Here is a 15836-nt window from a genome sequence, read left to right as displayed (position 1 = left end):
CTGGTACAGGGATTGTGAGACATGCAGTCCGTCATAGAGTACATCCTTAACATACAACGAATGAATTTACTGCAAGGAAACAGTTCGGGTTACATAGCCTTATGATGAAGAAAATAAAGGAAAACTGGTGAAATATAATTCAAAATTTCTACCTATTCATATGTGCAGGATTTAGATTATCATTTCACCTTTGAAGACACATTAAAATGGGGTTCCATATAAATTTTCTAATCTTTTGGTCTACCAAATTTGACAAAAGTATAAGAAAATTGTGTAAATATGACTATGAATACATATCTTACAATCAACTCTAGTTTAAAAATCTTTTTGGTTTTCTTTACGATCATATATATAATTATTTAAACAATACAACACGATATTTAAAAACAATGTTTTTAAAAATGTGATAACAAATTTAATGTCTAAAAACATCGTTGACAAGAAAATGAGACATTTAGATCATTGTTTGTTACAGTCGTTGAAATTACTAAACACGAAAAATTCTTACATACGTACCATGGACTACGTAGTCCAACGCCCAATGCACAACATCAGTCAGCAGCATGAGAAGTGCGTAGAAGCAATGTACTACTAATATCAAAGCATAGCTTCGTTTTAACTAATGGTTCTTGAACGTTGGAAATTCCAATTGTTTTACCACAGTCTAAACTTAAAAAAAAAAAAAAAAAAAAAAAGGAAATTTTGTTATATTAATCCCAACTTTGGACCATTTATTTTTATTAATCCCAACTATCGATTATTCCTAAATAATCGGTGACCTGATAAAAAGGTAACTTTTTTTTTAAGGGCTCCATGTTGACACGTGTCCAATAACTTGGTATAACAGGTTATTGACTGTTGTTGACCGGTTTGGGCCTGATGAAAGAAAATGCCCCCAAAGTTGGGATTAATGAAAATAAATCGTTTAGAGTTGGGATTAATAATAACAAATTTTCCTAAAAAAATAAAATAAAGAAATAAACTATTTTGTGTTCTGATATAAAAATTTAATGTAATGAAATTCAATGTTCTGTTTGATTGTTAGAGTAGCTTAAATTGCTTATGGGGAATGTATGTATTGCTTATTGGGTATTGCAAATTTTGGGGTGTTTTATTGGGATTCAGCAAATTAATATGATGTACCACGATTTTAATGCCTTAAATTGCTAAACTAATACGGAGTACATTTACACGGTTACTCGGAGGCCTTGAGCCCTTTCTCCATCCTTTTATTAGATGCTTATTTCTAGCATTTATTGCACACATAATATTAAAGAGAATTAGCTATCTAATTAAGGGATGGAGGGAGTACATTATTATGGATTATTTCGTACTTGTTACGGTATAATTTTGCACTTGAATGATATGGAGTGTTGATTTGAATTACTACCTCCGTTACAGGCTATGTGCAACGATTTAACATAAAACAGAGAGGAAAAATGTCTAATCGTTGCACATAACCTGTAATGGAGGTAGTAAATCATTAGGTTTTGGGTCATTGTTCTAAGAATGCAACTTTGAATTTGAGACCAACAAGAAAAAAATTTGAACTTGTATCGTTTGAGCTATCTACTAGTAACTTGGATTGGGGGTGTTCATTTTGTGCGTTCGCATTTGTGTCTATTTTTTTTTAAAAAAAAAAAATTGTTTCTAATATCTGTTAATTTCCATTATATAGTTTATATTTTGGAACTAGTAAACTAATACACTATGAAATTAAAGTAACAATATAAAACATCAATCATGCCAGATGCCACACACTATTTTAATACTTTAATTACTTTTTCAAGATTACAAGTAAAAGACTACTTGATATATACTCCCTCTGTCCCTAATTGTTTGCTCCACTTTTCTTTTTAGGGTGTCCCCAAAAGATTGTCTCATACTACTTTTGGCGTGTTTTCCCACATACACTCTCTCTATCTCTCTCCTCGTTGATATTTGTGCCAACCCATGTGCACTCTTTTTTGCCCAAAGCCTTAATAAAATGGATTTATGGTTTGGGGCAAACAATTGGAGACTGAAGGAGTATGTGACATGTAATCATTGATTTTCACTATCTTATTTTCCTTATTATTAACTATGTAAAACCACAAAACATGACTGTCTCTAGAGAACAAAGGAAGTATTTCTCATTGAATGACATGACAACTTTATAATTGAAAAGTGGGGTGATACATGACATGTATGCTTGATTAGGAACGCATCTAATTAGGAATGCATCTAACGTTGTACGTGAATTTGGGAGTGAATGCTCTGATTATTTTTATGTGTTAATTGATGGTTATTGTTTATTGGAGTAATGGAGTGGTGTTTAGTGTACACATAGTGTGTCTAATGGCTGGTGGTTGGAAGGTGGTGAGTAGGAGTAGGATTCGGAGTGAAGGACGATAATTTTATTAATTTAGTGGCCGTATTAACTATTGAGTAAACACCTTTGTTGTAATGTCAATTACTCGTACTTGATGCAATTCTTAGCACACAAGAATATAAGATCCAATTATTTCTTTATAATCTTATGTAATATTACCTCCGTTTTTTATTAGTTGACACATTTTGACTTTAGCATTATTCACATACCTCCCTTTGACCATGTTTTTGTGATTTATGTGTAAGGAAAAATATAGTCGAGTGGGATCTTGTTAGATTCGTCACAATGTTTATTTTCAAAGTATCAACTTTTTATAATTTTTGTTTGTCGGTAATTAAAGATATTAATGATTTAATTTGTGCATTGGCAAACATGACTAAAGAAACGTGTCAACTAAAAATAAACGGAGGAAGTATGTTCCTCCTCGCCATTCCGTTGGTTGATGGATCAATCCCATATCCACCATTCTTTCTACTTCGTATTTGTCTCCCACTTTCCCTCCCTAACTTTTTTCGTGTATATGTGTAATAATCGAGTGGATTTTTTTTATATTTTACATATTATGCTTATTCAATAAATATATACTATTTTGCACGGGGTAATAGTGTCAAACAAATATGGGAAAATCACTGTCCTCGGGAGATTTCCCCGTATGTCCTTTCGGACAAAGTTGTTTTAAATCTTGATTAATAAAAGCACTAACGTTTCCTCAAAAAAACAAAATATATACTTATATAGTTATTACTTGTCAGCGCGAGTATCTTAAAACTTATCAATTACATTATACTAAAGACGAATTAAACTTAGAGAACACTTGGCAAAATATTATAAAAAGTTTTCCCTCCAAAACCACTTACTAAAAAAACTTATTTTAATTACTAAAAAAACTTATTTTAATTAAATTATGACTTTTAGTTTGTATAAAATCTAAAATAAATGACCTTAAATATCAAATTGCCCATTATATTTTTATTTTTTTTTACAAGAAATTGCCCAGTAGCCACAAGGGCAGGGGTGTGAATCGATCCCATGATCTTCTGGAATCGAGAAGGGAGCTCTAACCACTTGAGCTATCCTTCACTCTCATTATTATTGATATATGTATGTTAAATAACCACACAAGCAAAGGCGGAGTCACACCCCCACCAAAATCAGATTTTTAATCTATATAAAGCGCAATTTAATAGGTTAAATACAGTTTTCAACGAAATACATGATATTAAACTAGCTTTGTCTCACTGGTAATGCACTTGCCTTAGGTTCAATCCTTAAAACAAGCATTTTTCTTATTAATTTTTTTTTTCTTAGTGCCCCTTCAAACTAAAATTTCTACATGCCACTGCATACAAGTCATGAGATTTATTAAATACCGAAATTGTTGGCACATTCTGAAGCTGAAATTCAATCTAAAATTTGCTACGAGTAATTATTTCGGATGAAAACAATGGGGCCTTGCCGAAGGCCCGCTGAAGTGGCTGAAGACTGGTCCGGTCCAATTGATGCTGGGCCAAAGGTTTCCTGCACAACTAAAACACGTAAACTGACCTCAGGGTGGATCCGAGGAAGACCCCTCCGATGCCGAAGTCAAACAGTGTTTAGAGAGAGAAAGTTATGCAAGAGATTTAATGCTTGAGGCTTTGTTGTGTTGTTTTTTTGAATGAATGAATTGAAGGCTTTTATACCTTTGCGCATGATGAGAGGAGAGTAATTGGGCCTTTAAATAGTCATGGGCTGACCATGACAATTCGGACCAAAGGACTCTTGGTTGACTTGGCTTGATTGGAGGCTCGGGCCTTGACCTTGGAATATGAAGTCATTTAGTGACCAAGCCCAATAAGATAATTGGACCCAAATACATGACTAGGCCCAATTAGATAAATTGGACCCAAACAGTAATGATTTGAAATTTTACACAACTTTGGAGAAAAAAAAAAAAAAAAAACTTTCATGACAACTTTAATATACATTAAAAGGACAATTACACAACTACACTCCAACTTTATAACCACTAATTAATAACGTCATAATGGACAATTACTCTCACTTTTTATTAAGTTGTTTTACTTTAACAACGAAAACGAAGGATTATTACAACTTACAAGCATACATACACCACTTGTAGGAACAATTTCAACCAAGCATAACAGGTTTTATTAAGCTGGAAATTATTAAGCAAAATGTAACTAGATCTAGCAAAACTTCGAAAAAAAAAAATCCAAAATAATATTGAATTTAACATGCATATATGGACATAATAGTCTAATATGACTCAAATCTAAAATAATCAGGCTGTAAATTAGACACAACACAAACCCTATAAATGATTCAAATTGACACCCCAATGACTACGACATAACCTACAATTATACTCGCTATGTGACACGGTAAATTTAATTTAATTTTGAGTAGAGGATTGAATTGCAAAGTCTTGTTGACCAAAATTTCAAGTCTAAGACTCTAGATTATTGAGATTACAAATTTCCTCTAGATGTGTATGTTTCTTCAAGTTTTGGACAAAAAAAAGGAAGTTTAATTTGTTTTTTAGCTTACTTTTACAATGAAATGTGCTGTTTTTTTACTAGCCAAATCGACACCTGTTATCTTTGTGTACAAACAACATTGACCTTATTTACATCAATCAATATACAAGCATTATGTTTTAATAGCAATTATAATTACGATATTGCTAACGAGCGCCCCAGGGCGTTAAATAAGGATAAATTATATTGGTTGAAATGGTATTAAGTTAGGAATTCATGACAAAATCACGCGTCGTTCGGTGTAATTAATGTTAATTTTACTTTTATATTTGTACTTTAATTCTCTTATCTAACGCCCCGAGGGCGCTCATTAGCTTTTGCCTTAAATATTATAACTATAATATATATTTAGATTAATTATATTATACTATCTTCCACAAATTAAGGGGAATATAGAATGTATAAAAAGCATATTATATAATGTCATTAGACTATGTAACCGATATGAGACACATGCGGTGCTTGGAAAGATTTCAAGGTGGACATCAAATGGCAGTTTCTTATTTGCTGATCTTCCCATTGTTTATTTAATTATATTATCACCAACCTTGATTAATTTATGTAATCTTACTTTAACAAGTATTAAACTATAAAAGTATGTTCTGAACCCATTAATAAAATATTGCAAAAGTACTAGGTACAAAAGTAGTCATTGTTAATCAATAATTAAGTATATAATCAATTTTAATACTACGTAATATTTAGAGTCGTATAATGCTACACACATTATTCATGTACTCCACTCATACGAAGTATATTGATACTATGAATATTCAGATTTAGAGAGCCACTTGAGCTATACTTTACGCCTTTACTCTCAACGATAATATGAATTTACATGAAGCAAATATAAAAGACAAATAAAATAAAGCAATAAAATTGATGTTACAAAATTTGACATAGAAGTATATGGTTGTTGGTGATATGCTTGTCAACTTTAATCTTATCATTTCTTTCTGTTGTTGCAATTCTGAAATTTATAACTTTATAAACACAATTCACATCTAGTTTGATATCCATACTAGTTATAAAAAGTTGCATTTTAAGTTTGATTATAGTTGGAGTAGATAGCTTAATCATATACAGTATACTTTTTTTATACAGTATACTTATATTACATATCCTACATACATAATTTTTCTTAGTTATCCTGACAATTAGTCACAACTCACATTAATCATATTTGAATATTTCTCTAACTCATTTTGTCCCTCTTCACTAATTCTCTTGATTACTTAAAGATAATAATACAAAAGTAAAACGGAGTATTAGTTAAAAATCACTTTCATAATTAACCTCAATTTTCCTTATATTCATTCAAGACTAATTTTCAAGGACTCTTGTAGCAAATTTGTTTCATACTACCATTGATAAATACGAAGTACTTTATAATTTATCCAACACCACCGAGCATATTACTTTGTAAATGGGTATTGCCACCTTTTTTCAAACCTGGATAATTCAGAATTTTTTTAACTCAATCAATCCAAAAAACATTTGGATTTCTCAATGAAGTGGAATAAGACAAGATTTTTAGAACTTTTACAATACAAACAAACCCTTCAATTATAATTTTTTTGGATTTTACATGGCTTTCTTTTTTGACCTTAAAATCATTATTTGGTTAAATTCAAAAATAAGTGACTAATTTTGGTATAGCTCCAGTGAGGTCTAATTTGGTAATTAGTTGTTGGTTGTCGGTTGATTTGATCAGTTGTATACTTACATGTATTGACTTTTACATTGTATCGTTTTGACTTTCTAGTTTGTTAAAACACGTCTGATATAAAAATGTTTGTTGGATGTTATTAACAACTTATAAGTGCATACCAAAAAAAAAAAAAAAAAAAACTGTTCCAAATAGCATTTAGTCGTAAAAGCTAGCTTTTCAGATCAACCTGTCGGTAAAGCCATTATAGAATTTTTAGAATGTTAACCAAAAGTAATTGTTTACCAAACAAGTAAGTATGCATACACTGGTTCATAAATTTTCATACATCATATGAACTATTAAAGCAATTAAAAAAATTACTCCGTAGTAATCATATTCAAGCCAAAATCACACAATTCAAAAATAACCCGCACCCAAACTCAACATTAACTCCATCAGTACAAAGTCTACAAACCAAGACAAGTTAAACTAATAGAGTTGAAAAAAGGCAACACAATTCAAAACCGAGCCAAATTAACCTAATTCAAATTCCAATTTGTATGAACAAAATCATTTAACACGTCTTAAGTTTAAAATCATACTAGATGAAGCCGGTGTGATGCACGGTTTGTTTGAAATTTTAAAATAATTTTTTTTAATATATATATATATATAATAAAATTTGTTATATATTTAGATAAAATTCGTGATATCAAAAGATAATATTTTATGTTTAATTAATTTAAAATGAGAATTCTCATTCGCCAATTTTGCCTATGTATCATTTAGAATATTTAATTCTAACAGAAATTAATAATATCATATTTAATTTGTTACCACTAAAATTTAGGAAATTAATAAAATGAAAATTTATTAAAAACTCTTACTCCCTCCGTCCCCGAAAGAACGACCCATTTAGCCTAATTTTAGTCCCAAAAAGAATGACCCATTTGCATTAAAATCCCCACCAATTTGCAATAATATTTGTGTAAAATTAGCTTCCACATATAAAATTTTGTTTCTCTATGTACTTTTATTACTTTTTCTCTCTACTTTTTTACAAATCCCATGTAAATTTATCTTTCCAATATACTTTTACTTCTTTTTATTTAACTTTCTTAATACCCGCGAAATCAATCCAAATGGGTCATTCTTTCGGGGACGTAGGGAGTATAAATTACTACCTCCGGTCCAAATTACTCGCAACTTTAGGATATTATTTGTGAAATATAAAATATTCCAAAGTTGCGAGTAATTTGGACCGGAGGTAGTAGATAAAATTAGATTAGATTTGACCTTATTGAACCAGACCCAATTACCCGAATTTCCCCCTTAAACAACAAGCCCAACAACAACATTAGTCTATTTTCCTCAGAAAATGTTTTAAAAAAATCCCTATAAAGGCCACTTAAACAAATCCAAAAATAGCAAAATTAACAAAGCTAACAATCTGGAAGAGAGAGAAAACCACAACATAAACAGCTTATTTCATGCTATTCATTCCTTTCTAGAGTGACTAATTACAAAAATATTCACTCACAAAAAAAAAAAAAAAAAAAAACATCTTGAATTTTTTCACCACTTCTTCTTCTTCTTCTTCTTCTCTCCTCAAATTCAGTCTCTCTTTTCCAACTCACTCGCTTGAATCGTTTCGTCACTCACTGAGTCGACTCGTTACTTCATTCGTTCAGTCGGTTGTTGCACTTCAATCCAATTTTCAAATCTAACCAATTGTTGTTATTGTTGTCGTCATTGTTTGTTGTTATTGTTCTTCTAGAAGAATCTTCAGGTATTTCAATTGTCATTGTTATTTCAATTTTTGTGTGATTTGTTTCTGATTTTGATCTCGATTTTTTTTTAAAGCTTGATTTTATTCCATGCATTAAATCTAAAAGATCCATGTTTCTGAGTTTTGTTGATTTAATGTAATTAATGATTCTTCGCATTAATTTTTGTATTTTCGTGTGATTAATTGTAATTCATATTTCGTAATTTGAAATATAATAATGCGGCGGAACATATAAATTATTTTTTGGAATTAAATAAAATTAGTTTACCTAACTTAAAGTGGGATTTTATTATTAAAAAAAGTGGACAAGAGTATGGTTCGTAATTATAGCAATTAAGATTTATTTCGTGTTAGTGGGCAACTAATTTGATTAATAAGTAGGTGGTGAGGTGTATAGAAATAGAATTATCATTATCAATTTACTATTGAGTTGGTTATAATTTGGTGAAAATTGAAATTAATTGGATTTGTAGGTTAACGTATTTGGTGGGTTTTGAATATTATTTTGCATTTTTTGGGGTTTTTGGTAGGATTATCACTCTCTTAAGTTTTCACCGAATTAAGAAACATAACATATTTTTAGTTTACGGGTTATAGGAGTCTTGGCGAAGGGAGTGATGTAGACGGGATTTGATCTGGGATACGAAACACGCTAACTAATTAATTTAGGTGGCGTCTGCAGTTTTGAGCTGTAGATGTAACTGCTACTAATTAAAGTGTAATGCTATGCATGTGTTTATCCTATGATTCGTGTAGTAGGTGTTTGCTGTTTTTAGATTGGTGGTTTCTTGAGGGTTTAAGATATTTGCCAATTCAGTAGAAATCTATGTTGCTTTCTCATTAGATTTACCCTTCAAATTTATTGGCTTTTTAATCACTGGAGTTTGTCACAAGTGTTGTGTGATTTCTGCAAAAATAAATGTGAATTCTGTTTACTTTGCTCTTGCTGCTGATATTCATGTTTTCGATCTAAGTCGTTTCGCCTTCAACTTAGCTGTTTACCTTCTGTAAACTTGTGATTTCAAGGCGTGACAAATTGATTATAACAGTTATGTATCTTGCGTTATTGGCACCTTGAGATGTTCAGAAGTCACATCCTTCTCCCTAATCAGTCAAGAATATTAAAAATGGTTGTATTTTGTTTACATGTATTTATTTTTGTTTTCGTATTTTCACGAAGTTTTCCTTGATTAGTAATCTTTTATGTGAAGTAAACAAATGGAATTAGATATTACAAGTTTGTTGCAACCTCCTTTCCTCACTCTTAATTAGAAAAATAAGGGATGGAAGAAGTGGTAGTTTCAGCCATTCAGGTGCATGCTGTGAATATCTTAGGACAATAATTTCTTATTCATTCTTCGCTGCAGTTTGTTATGAGAAGAAGCTAGGGTAAACTTGAATGTCTATGAAGACATTTAAATCATGGAGATGGTTACCTAGAAAGAAGTCTGCCCTGTCTGATGGGGTAAAGTTTGCACCATGAACTCTTTTTTTTTTTTTTTCAGAGTAGCTGTAAACTTTGAAATTCAGATCTTAGAATTTTAACTTGAACTTTGCTCCTGTAGGGACCACATGGAGCACATGGATTCAGGATGGGACAACTAGCTTTCATGGCATTTGTATGTATAGCGATGATGTTCATTGTGTACAGAACTACAAGTTACCAGTATCACCAGACAGAGGTGCAATGTTACAAATTTCCTTGTTTTACTTTAAATAATCTGTTCTCATCTCTTGTAGATTTTGTTCGTTGTTAAATTATCTTGAAGCATTTGGCTATCATCATTTAGTACCTATTGCCATTGGGTTTTCTACAAATTTTCTTGATAATGGAAGGGATTTGGAACTATGCCTGCTGTATGCTAAATTTGATCTCTTTCTTTGTTTTTGTCTTTTCAGATTGATGCTGAAAGGCATCCATTTGGTAACACAGAGGTAATTTGATGGGTTTTTGCATCTCTAGAATGATTTTGAGCTGTTGTTTTTCTTTTTCTATTGTGTAAATACATATTTTTATATATATAATATTTTGGTTATTGTAGAATTTAAGGACATTAGAGTTGGATAATTTGCCTAAAGGCATTGTTCAAGCAAGATCAGATCTGGAGTTGAAGCCTTTGTGGTCTCATTCAAGGGAAAAGGTCAGAATTAGTTTCTTGTGCACCTCTCAATGAGACAGCTGGCTTTGTGTATATTACCAAAGAAAAAAGAAAAAAAAAAACTACATTTCATTGAGCTACTACGTAGTATTAACTTTTACCAGCCTGTGTTTTCTTCATGTTTCTTATGCTCTTTGCTCTTTGTTCTCTTCCTCCCCCCCCCCCCCTCCCCCTATTTTTCCTGGAAGCTAAGTTGCTAGCTAGCAAAGTTTGACCTCTTTTTAACAATCTGGAACTGCAGTTCCTTCTTTTGAATGTGGCATCAATAAAGAGCAGAAGTATTCTACCAACATAAATTTTGCTCATCTGATTGATGTTTGTTTTTCTAGGTTGATGATTCCAGCTCTCATAACTTGCTAGCAATTGCTGCTGGTATTAAACAAAAGCATAATGTTGACTCTATAGTTCAGAAGGTAAATAGTCATCTACCATTGATTAAAATCAATAGACATATTATATTTCTTTTACTTTTGTCCAGGCTTACCTTTTTTACTTCAGTTTCTTGCAGAAAATTTTACAATTATGCTATTTCATTACGATGGCAACATGAACAGCTGGTGGGATTTAGATTGGAGTAACAAGGCTATTCACGTGGCTGCACAGAATCAAACAAAGTGGTAAGGGCTCCAATATCTGTCTTCCTCAAACTCCATACCTTGCTTTCAGATATCACTACTGTGTATTTATTACTTTTTGCCAGATGTAGCATGATTTTGATTTGGTATCCTGTCATTTTACATGTGCTGTGATTCTGCTTGGTATTGCAATTTTGAGTTGAGTTCCGCTTCCTTGTTTTTTAATTAGACTGGCAGAGAGGTGGGTAGTTAATCTTGTTTATTACATGAGCTTAGAAGGGGTCAGTGATGGTGTTAATGATTTAAAAAACTTCATATGAGATTATGTTGAATGTTATTGTATTTTTTGTGCCAAGATGGTTGGTGGAAGGAAGTCAGTTATAGTCGTGGTGATGAACGCTATAGTCAATATATCGTTTGGTTTTTTAAAAATGGTATTCAGATGTGGGCTTCATATGCTACAGATTAATTTTACTCCTGTCACATTTTCTACTAATATTGCTCTCCTTTTCTTAGATTTTGTGTGGGGGTAATGGTCCTTACTTTGTATAATTATTGTTCAATGGTTGTATTTAGGTGGTTTGCCAAACGCTTTCTACATCCAGACATTGTTTCTATCTATGACTACATATTTCTCTGGGATGAAGACCTAGGAGTGCGACACTTTCATCCTGGAAGGTATGCTAATTTACTTATGACACCAGTAGTACTTAGGACTTCTTTTGGCAACTAGTTTCTATAAGACAAACTATTTCTGATTGTAATCCAAAAAGCAGAAGGAATTTTGATGTTTTTGCATTATACTTGTAATGTTATAAGAAATCCTAGCTATAATGCATTGGGTTTCTTTTAATATGCTCTTCGCGCCATATTTTTGGAAGCTTGACCTGGGGAGAAGGGGATGTATTTGCTTGTAATTGAAAGGTATACTATCCCTTTGCTACTCTGTAAAAGTTGTAAAACCTTTTTCCTATTTTGCCATAGGTACTTGAATATTGTGAAAGCTGAGAGGTTCGAGATATCTCAGCCAGCTTTGGACCCCAACTCGACTGAAATACATCATCGTATTACGATTCGTAAAAAAACAAAGAGGTTCCATAGGTAACTGGGCTGATCTATGTTTCCATTTCTCTGATCTATTAGAGTAGGTTAGCTTTTTGTTGAATTCCTCTGCCTCTTTATGCAGGAGAATTTATGATTATAGGGGTTTTACAAAATGTACAAGTTCTAGCATGGGGCCACCTTGCACTGGGTAAGTGTATGCAAATTTCAAGAATACTATACACACCTAGTTCAATCTTTGGGTTTGCTATGCTTTAAATTTATATTTTCTGCTTGTTTCCTTGCCACCTTGTAAAATTTGGAATAGCTTGTTTACCTTTTTAATTTGAACAGGAAAATGGATGGAAAGAATTTAACATGGTGTGCAAAATTTTTAATTTGGGAAAAATTGGATGTTGAGGTTTTCATGAACTTTCAAAGCCATGTAGGAGGCATTGTTATATATTTTGCTGGGCTACCATCATAGTATTAGCCAAGCTTTAATGATATTTAGATTAATACTTTTTGGTTGGAAGAAAAATAATGTATGAAATGATGCTGTAGGGAGTTTAGGGACTTAATCATATGCTTGTGAAGTTGTCAGTTAGTGGTGATATATCAACTGTATTAAGAAATACAGTGCAGATAACAATGACATGAATTGTGTAGGGGTAGAGGCCTAGGGGGTAGGGAACATACAGATTTGCTTTTGTGTAATGCCAGGGCTTTTTAAAGAGAACTTTTTGGGGGTGGACTGAGGCAATTGGTGAAATGTTGAAGATTTTGGGTTGATCATTGCTATGGCTGAAATGTTGCTGTTCATTGTGTACCATGAGTTCATGAGTCATGACTAAAGTGATTACCATTTTTTATTCATGTGGTTCAAATAAATGTTGACAGTAATTGTGGTTTCTTACTGTTGACAGTAGTAGTCTGTTGCTTATAGTTCAGTGTCAATTTTCTTGTGTGGTTTAGCAACCTCATCTTTTCGATTATTATCTGGTCTGTAGGTGGGTGGAAGGCATGGCCCCTGTATTTTCGAGGTCAGCTTGGCGTTGTACTTGGCATCTTATACAGGTATACATATATTGCAACTTGAAGGGTATAAGAATTGTCTACTTGTACTACATGCTAACTTGAATTAGTGCTGTGGTGAAACTGAAACTCTAGTGTATATCTAATCTATGATTTTGAGTAGATAATACTACCTCCATTTCATATTATGTGCAAAATTTACTAAAAACAGCTGCTACACATTATGTGCAAAGAATGTTTTCTTTCCTTTTTAAGGTGTCATTTCTCTCTCTCTCTCCTCATCCATCACATGGATTGCTATCTTTCTCTCTATGCATTTAACGCCCGTAAACAAATTTTGCATTGGAGTCTGTGCAAACTCAGAGGTAGTAATTGTTTAGTTGATTGCCTTTCACCAATCTATCATAAATTGCAGAAGGTACCTATAGAGGGGAATCACAAATTTAACGTTAACTCTTATCTTATTGCCCTCGATAAAGGTTGACCCAAGTTCTATTGTTATGACCCCCTCAATAAGTTCAAGCTGATGCATATCATGACAAATGGTTTTCTGCCTTGTTTCAGAATGATCTTGTTCATGGCTGGGGATTGGACATGAAGCTTGGTTATTGTGCACAGGTGAGGAACTGATCCTGCTTATGGACCTCTATATTTTTGCCTAAACTGTTACGCCCCTCTCTCCATTTTACTGCTACTGCAAATGAGACTTTTTATTTCTACACGATCCCTTTTCTGGAAAATAATTATGTTGTCTTCTTTTAGAAACAGCCTATCAGCGAGTCTTACTTAAAAGGCTTGCATACATAATACATTTTTACCCCACTTCGGCAGAATCCATGCTACATGATTGTTGATGTCATTGAAGTTATTTAGCTTTCAGTCTGAAACCCTGCTTTCAAGTTATCCCTGTTAATGTTAATGTTGGTGAATTTTTTTTTTTTTAAAATTTAACTTGATATAGTTATATCCTCATACCTCAAGTTCTAATTCTCTGCTCATCATCTTTTCTATTGTTCTACAACCCTTATTCTTTAAATTCGTTCACAATTGACAGGGTGATAGGACAAAGAGGGTGGGCATAATTGATAGTGAATATGTTGTTCATCAAGGCATACAAACTCTCGGTGGTTCATCGGCTAAAAAGGTTTGCTCAAATTTATATTGTGCTCTATGAATGACCTGTGTGTTATGAATTGGAGTTCTACAATAAGGCTAGCTCCACATGTATCACCATTATGGTTGGGCCAACAAAACAAACTCCTCAAATTTTTTCTCATGCTTTTTGTGAGAACTCGTATTTGAGATTGGCTGGTCTTTTCTTGAATACATGGTCCATACATTTTTCTTGGTTGTATTGACATTTGACAATCTTCACGCAGGTTTCAAAGTCATTAGACACCACAAAGGTAATTAACTTTCTGGCTGTCCAACTCGCTGCTTGTCATTTATGCTTGTAATAGCTAAATAATCTTTCTTTTGTTCCTTATGAAGCAGAAACACTTGGGCGTTGATAGTCATGTGGAGGTGATAAAGCAGAAACATTCAGGCGTTGATTCTCGTGTGGAGGTAATTGTTATTACTTTACGGAAACATATACTTGATTTTGTTTTTGAGTTCTTTAGCCTATTTATATGGGAGTTTGGGGTAGGGGAATGATGCGGGCTTCAGATTTCGAGTGAATTGGAGCACTCTTAAAGGCTCAGCTATCTCTCTATAAAGTAACAAATGTGGTAACTGGGATGCACTAGAGAATAACATTCTTACATTTTGTGAATGGAGCAGATTCGCAGGCAATCAACTTCTGAGCTTAAAGTATTTAAAGAACGATGGGAGAGAGCTGTCAAGAAGGATAGTAGTTGGGTGGATCCATATTCAACAAATAGCTGGTTTAATTTGTTCTCTAGAACTAGAAAAACACGAGGGAAAAGAAGTTGGTAACGAGATGTTTATATCGACTGTGAATAACAATTTTCAACATAGTGCTATAGATGTTTCCGGGAATTCACCTAGGAACTTAGAGGTTCATGTGCTCTTAGAATCGCTTATTTTGTTATAGCTTACATATTTCTTTCTTGTAATGCTGGTGCTGTCTATTTACAGGACCACATCAATTAATTCATTTTTTTACTTGCCTGTTTGTATATGATAGACTGAACATTCATTTCACTCCTTACCTTGGTTCTTTTGATATATGGAAAATGGTTGCTATATTTTAATGTACGCGAGGAGCTGGAAGATCGGTCATCGGTGTTTGAATTATCTGATTCTGAATTCCTTGCTGATCTTTTGTCAGCTCAGGGAATTTTATCGATTCTTGTTGTATAAAATTATAGATTGAGTATTCATAAAGCTGTTGTGTATTACCGAATTGAATGAAGCTATCATACTAAACAAACAAGCGACTGATTCTAACTATTATTAGTACAAGTTTTATAGCTAGTTGCTGACATGCTAAAGCTGTTGCTGACACTAATACCTTGCTATTGTTGAATTTGTTACACCTGCTGCTACCTATAAGTAGTAAGACTTGTAACAAACTAACAACCATCACTAGATCACTATCCTTGGCAAGATGTGCCTATAGTTCGTATCCGAATACCGGTTATACTTCCTCCGTTCTATTAATATTGTAACAATGGACTTTTTACATTATTCATTACTCTTGTTTGACCATG

The 15836-nt window shown here is 32.7% G+C and overlaps 1 protein-coding gene across 4 annotated transcripts; it reads left to right on the top strand.

Moving 5' to 3' along the window:
• The first annotated feature begins 7840 nt into the window (after positions 1–7840).
• LOC110693555 lies at positions 7841–15381 on the top strand. 4 transcript variants are annotated; one of them, XM_021870679.1, is made up of 16 exons: positions 7841–8351; positions 9719–9816; positions 9917–10033; positions 10251–10286; positions 10394–10492; positions 10840–10923; positions 11009–11127; positions 11662–11763; positions 12070–12186; positions 12272–12337; positions 13137–13203; positions 13726–13779; positions 14216–14305; positions 14541–14567; positions 14653–14727; positions 14944–15381. In XM_021870679.1, exons 2-16 carry the CDS (start codon positions 9751–9753, stop codon positions 15097–15099), a joined length of 1275 nt encoding a protein of 424 aa, XP_021726371.1. In that variant the 5' UTR covers positions 7841–8351; positions 9719–9750; the 3' UTR covers positions 15100–15381. The 4 variants fall into 4 exon arrangements, with proteins under 4 accessions (XP_021726371.1, XP_021726374.1, XP_021726373.1 ...); XM_021870682.1 differs by having other exon boundaries at positions 7843–8351; positions 14656–14727; XM_021870681.1 differs by lacking the exon at positions 7841–8351 and adding an exon at positions 8603–9069.
• The last annotated feature ends 455 nt before the right edge of the window (positions 15382–15836 follow it).

This window comes from Chenopodium quinoa, unplaced genomic scaffold (assembly GCF_001683475.1).
Source record: "Chenopodium quinoa cultivar QQ74 unplaced genomic scaffold, ASM168347v1, whole genome shotgun sequence".
NCBI lineage: Eukaryota > Viridiplantae > Streptophyta > Magnoliopsida > Caryophyllales > Amaranthaceae > Chenopodium > Chenopodium quinoa.
This window is presented reverse-complemented; position numbering and strand designations above follow the sequence as displayed.

Coding starts and splice junctions, on each gene's coding strand:
- LOC110693555 (XM_021870679.1), top strand. CDS start 9,751: ATGTCTATGAAGACATTTAAATCATGGAGATGGTTACCTAGAAAGAAG. Junction 10,493..10,839: donor GGTCTCATTCAAGGGAAAAG/GTCAGAATTAGT, acceptor TTGTTTTTCTAG/GTTGATGATTCCAGCTCTCA. Junction 14,728..14,943: donor GCGTTGATTCTCGTGTGGAG/GTAATTGTTATT, acceptor TGAATGGAGCAG/ATTCGCAGGCAATCAACTTC.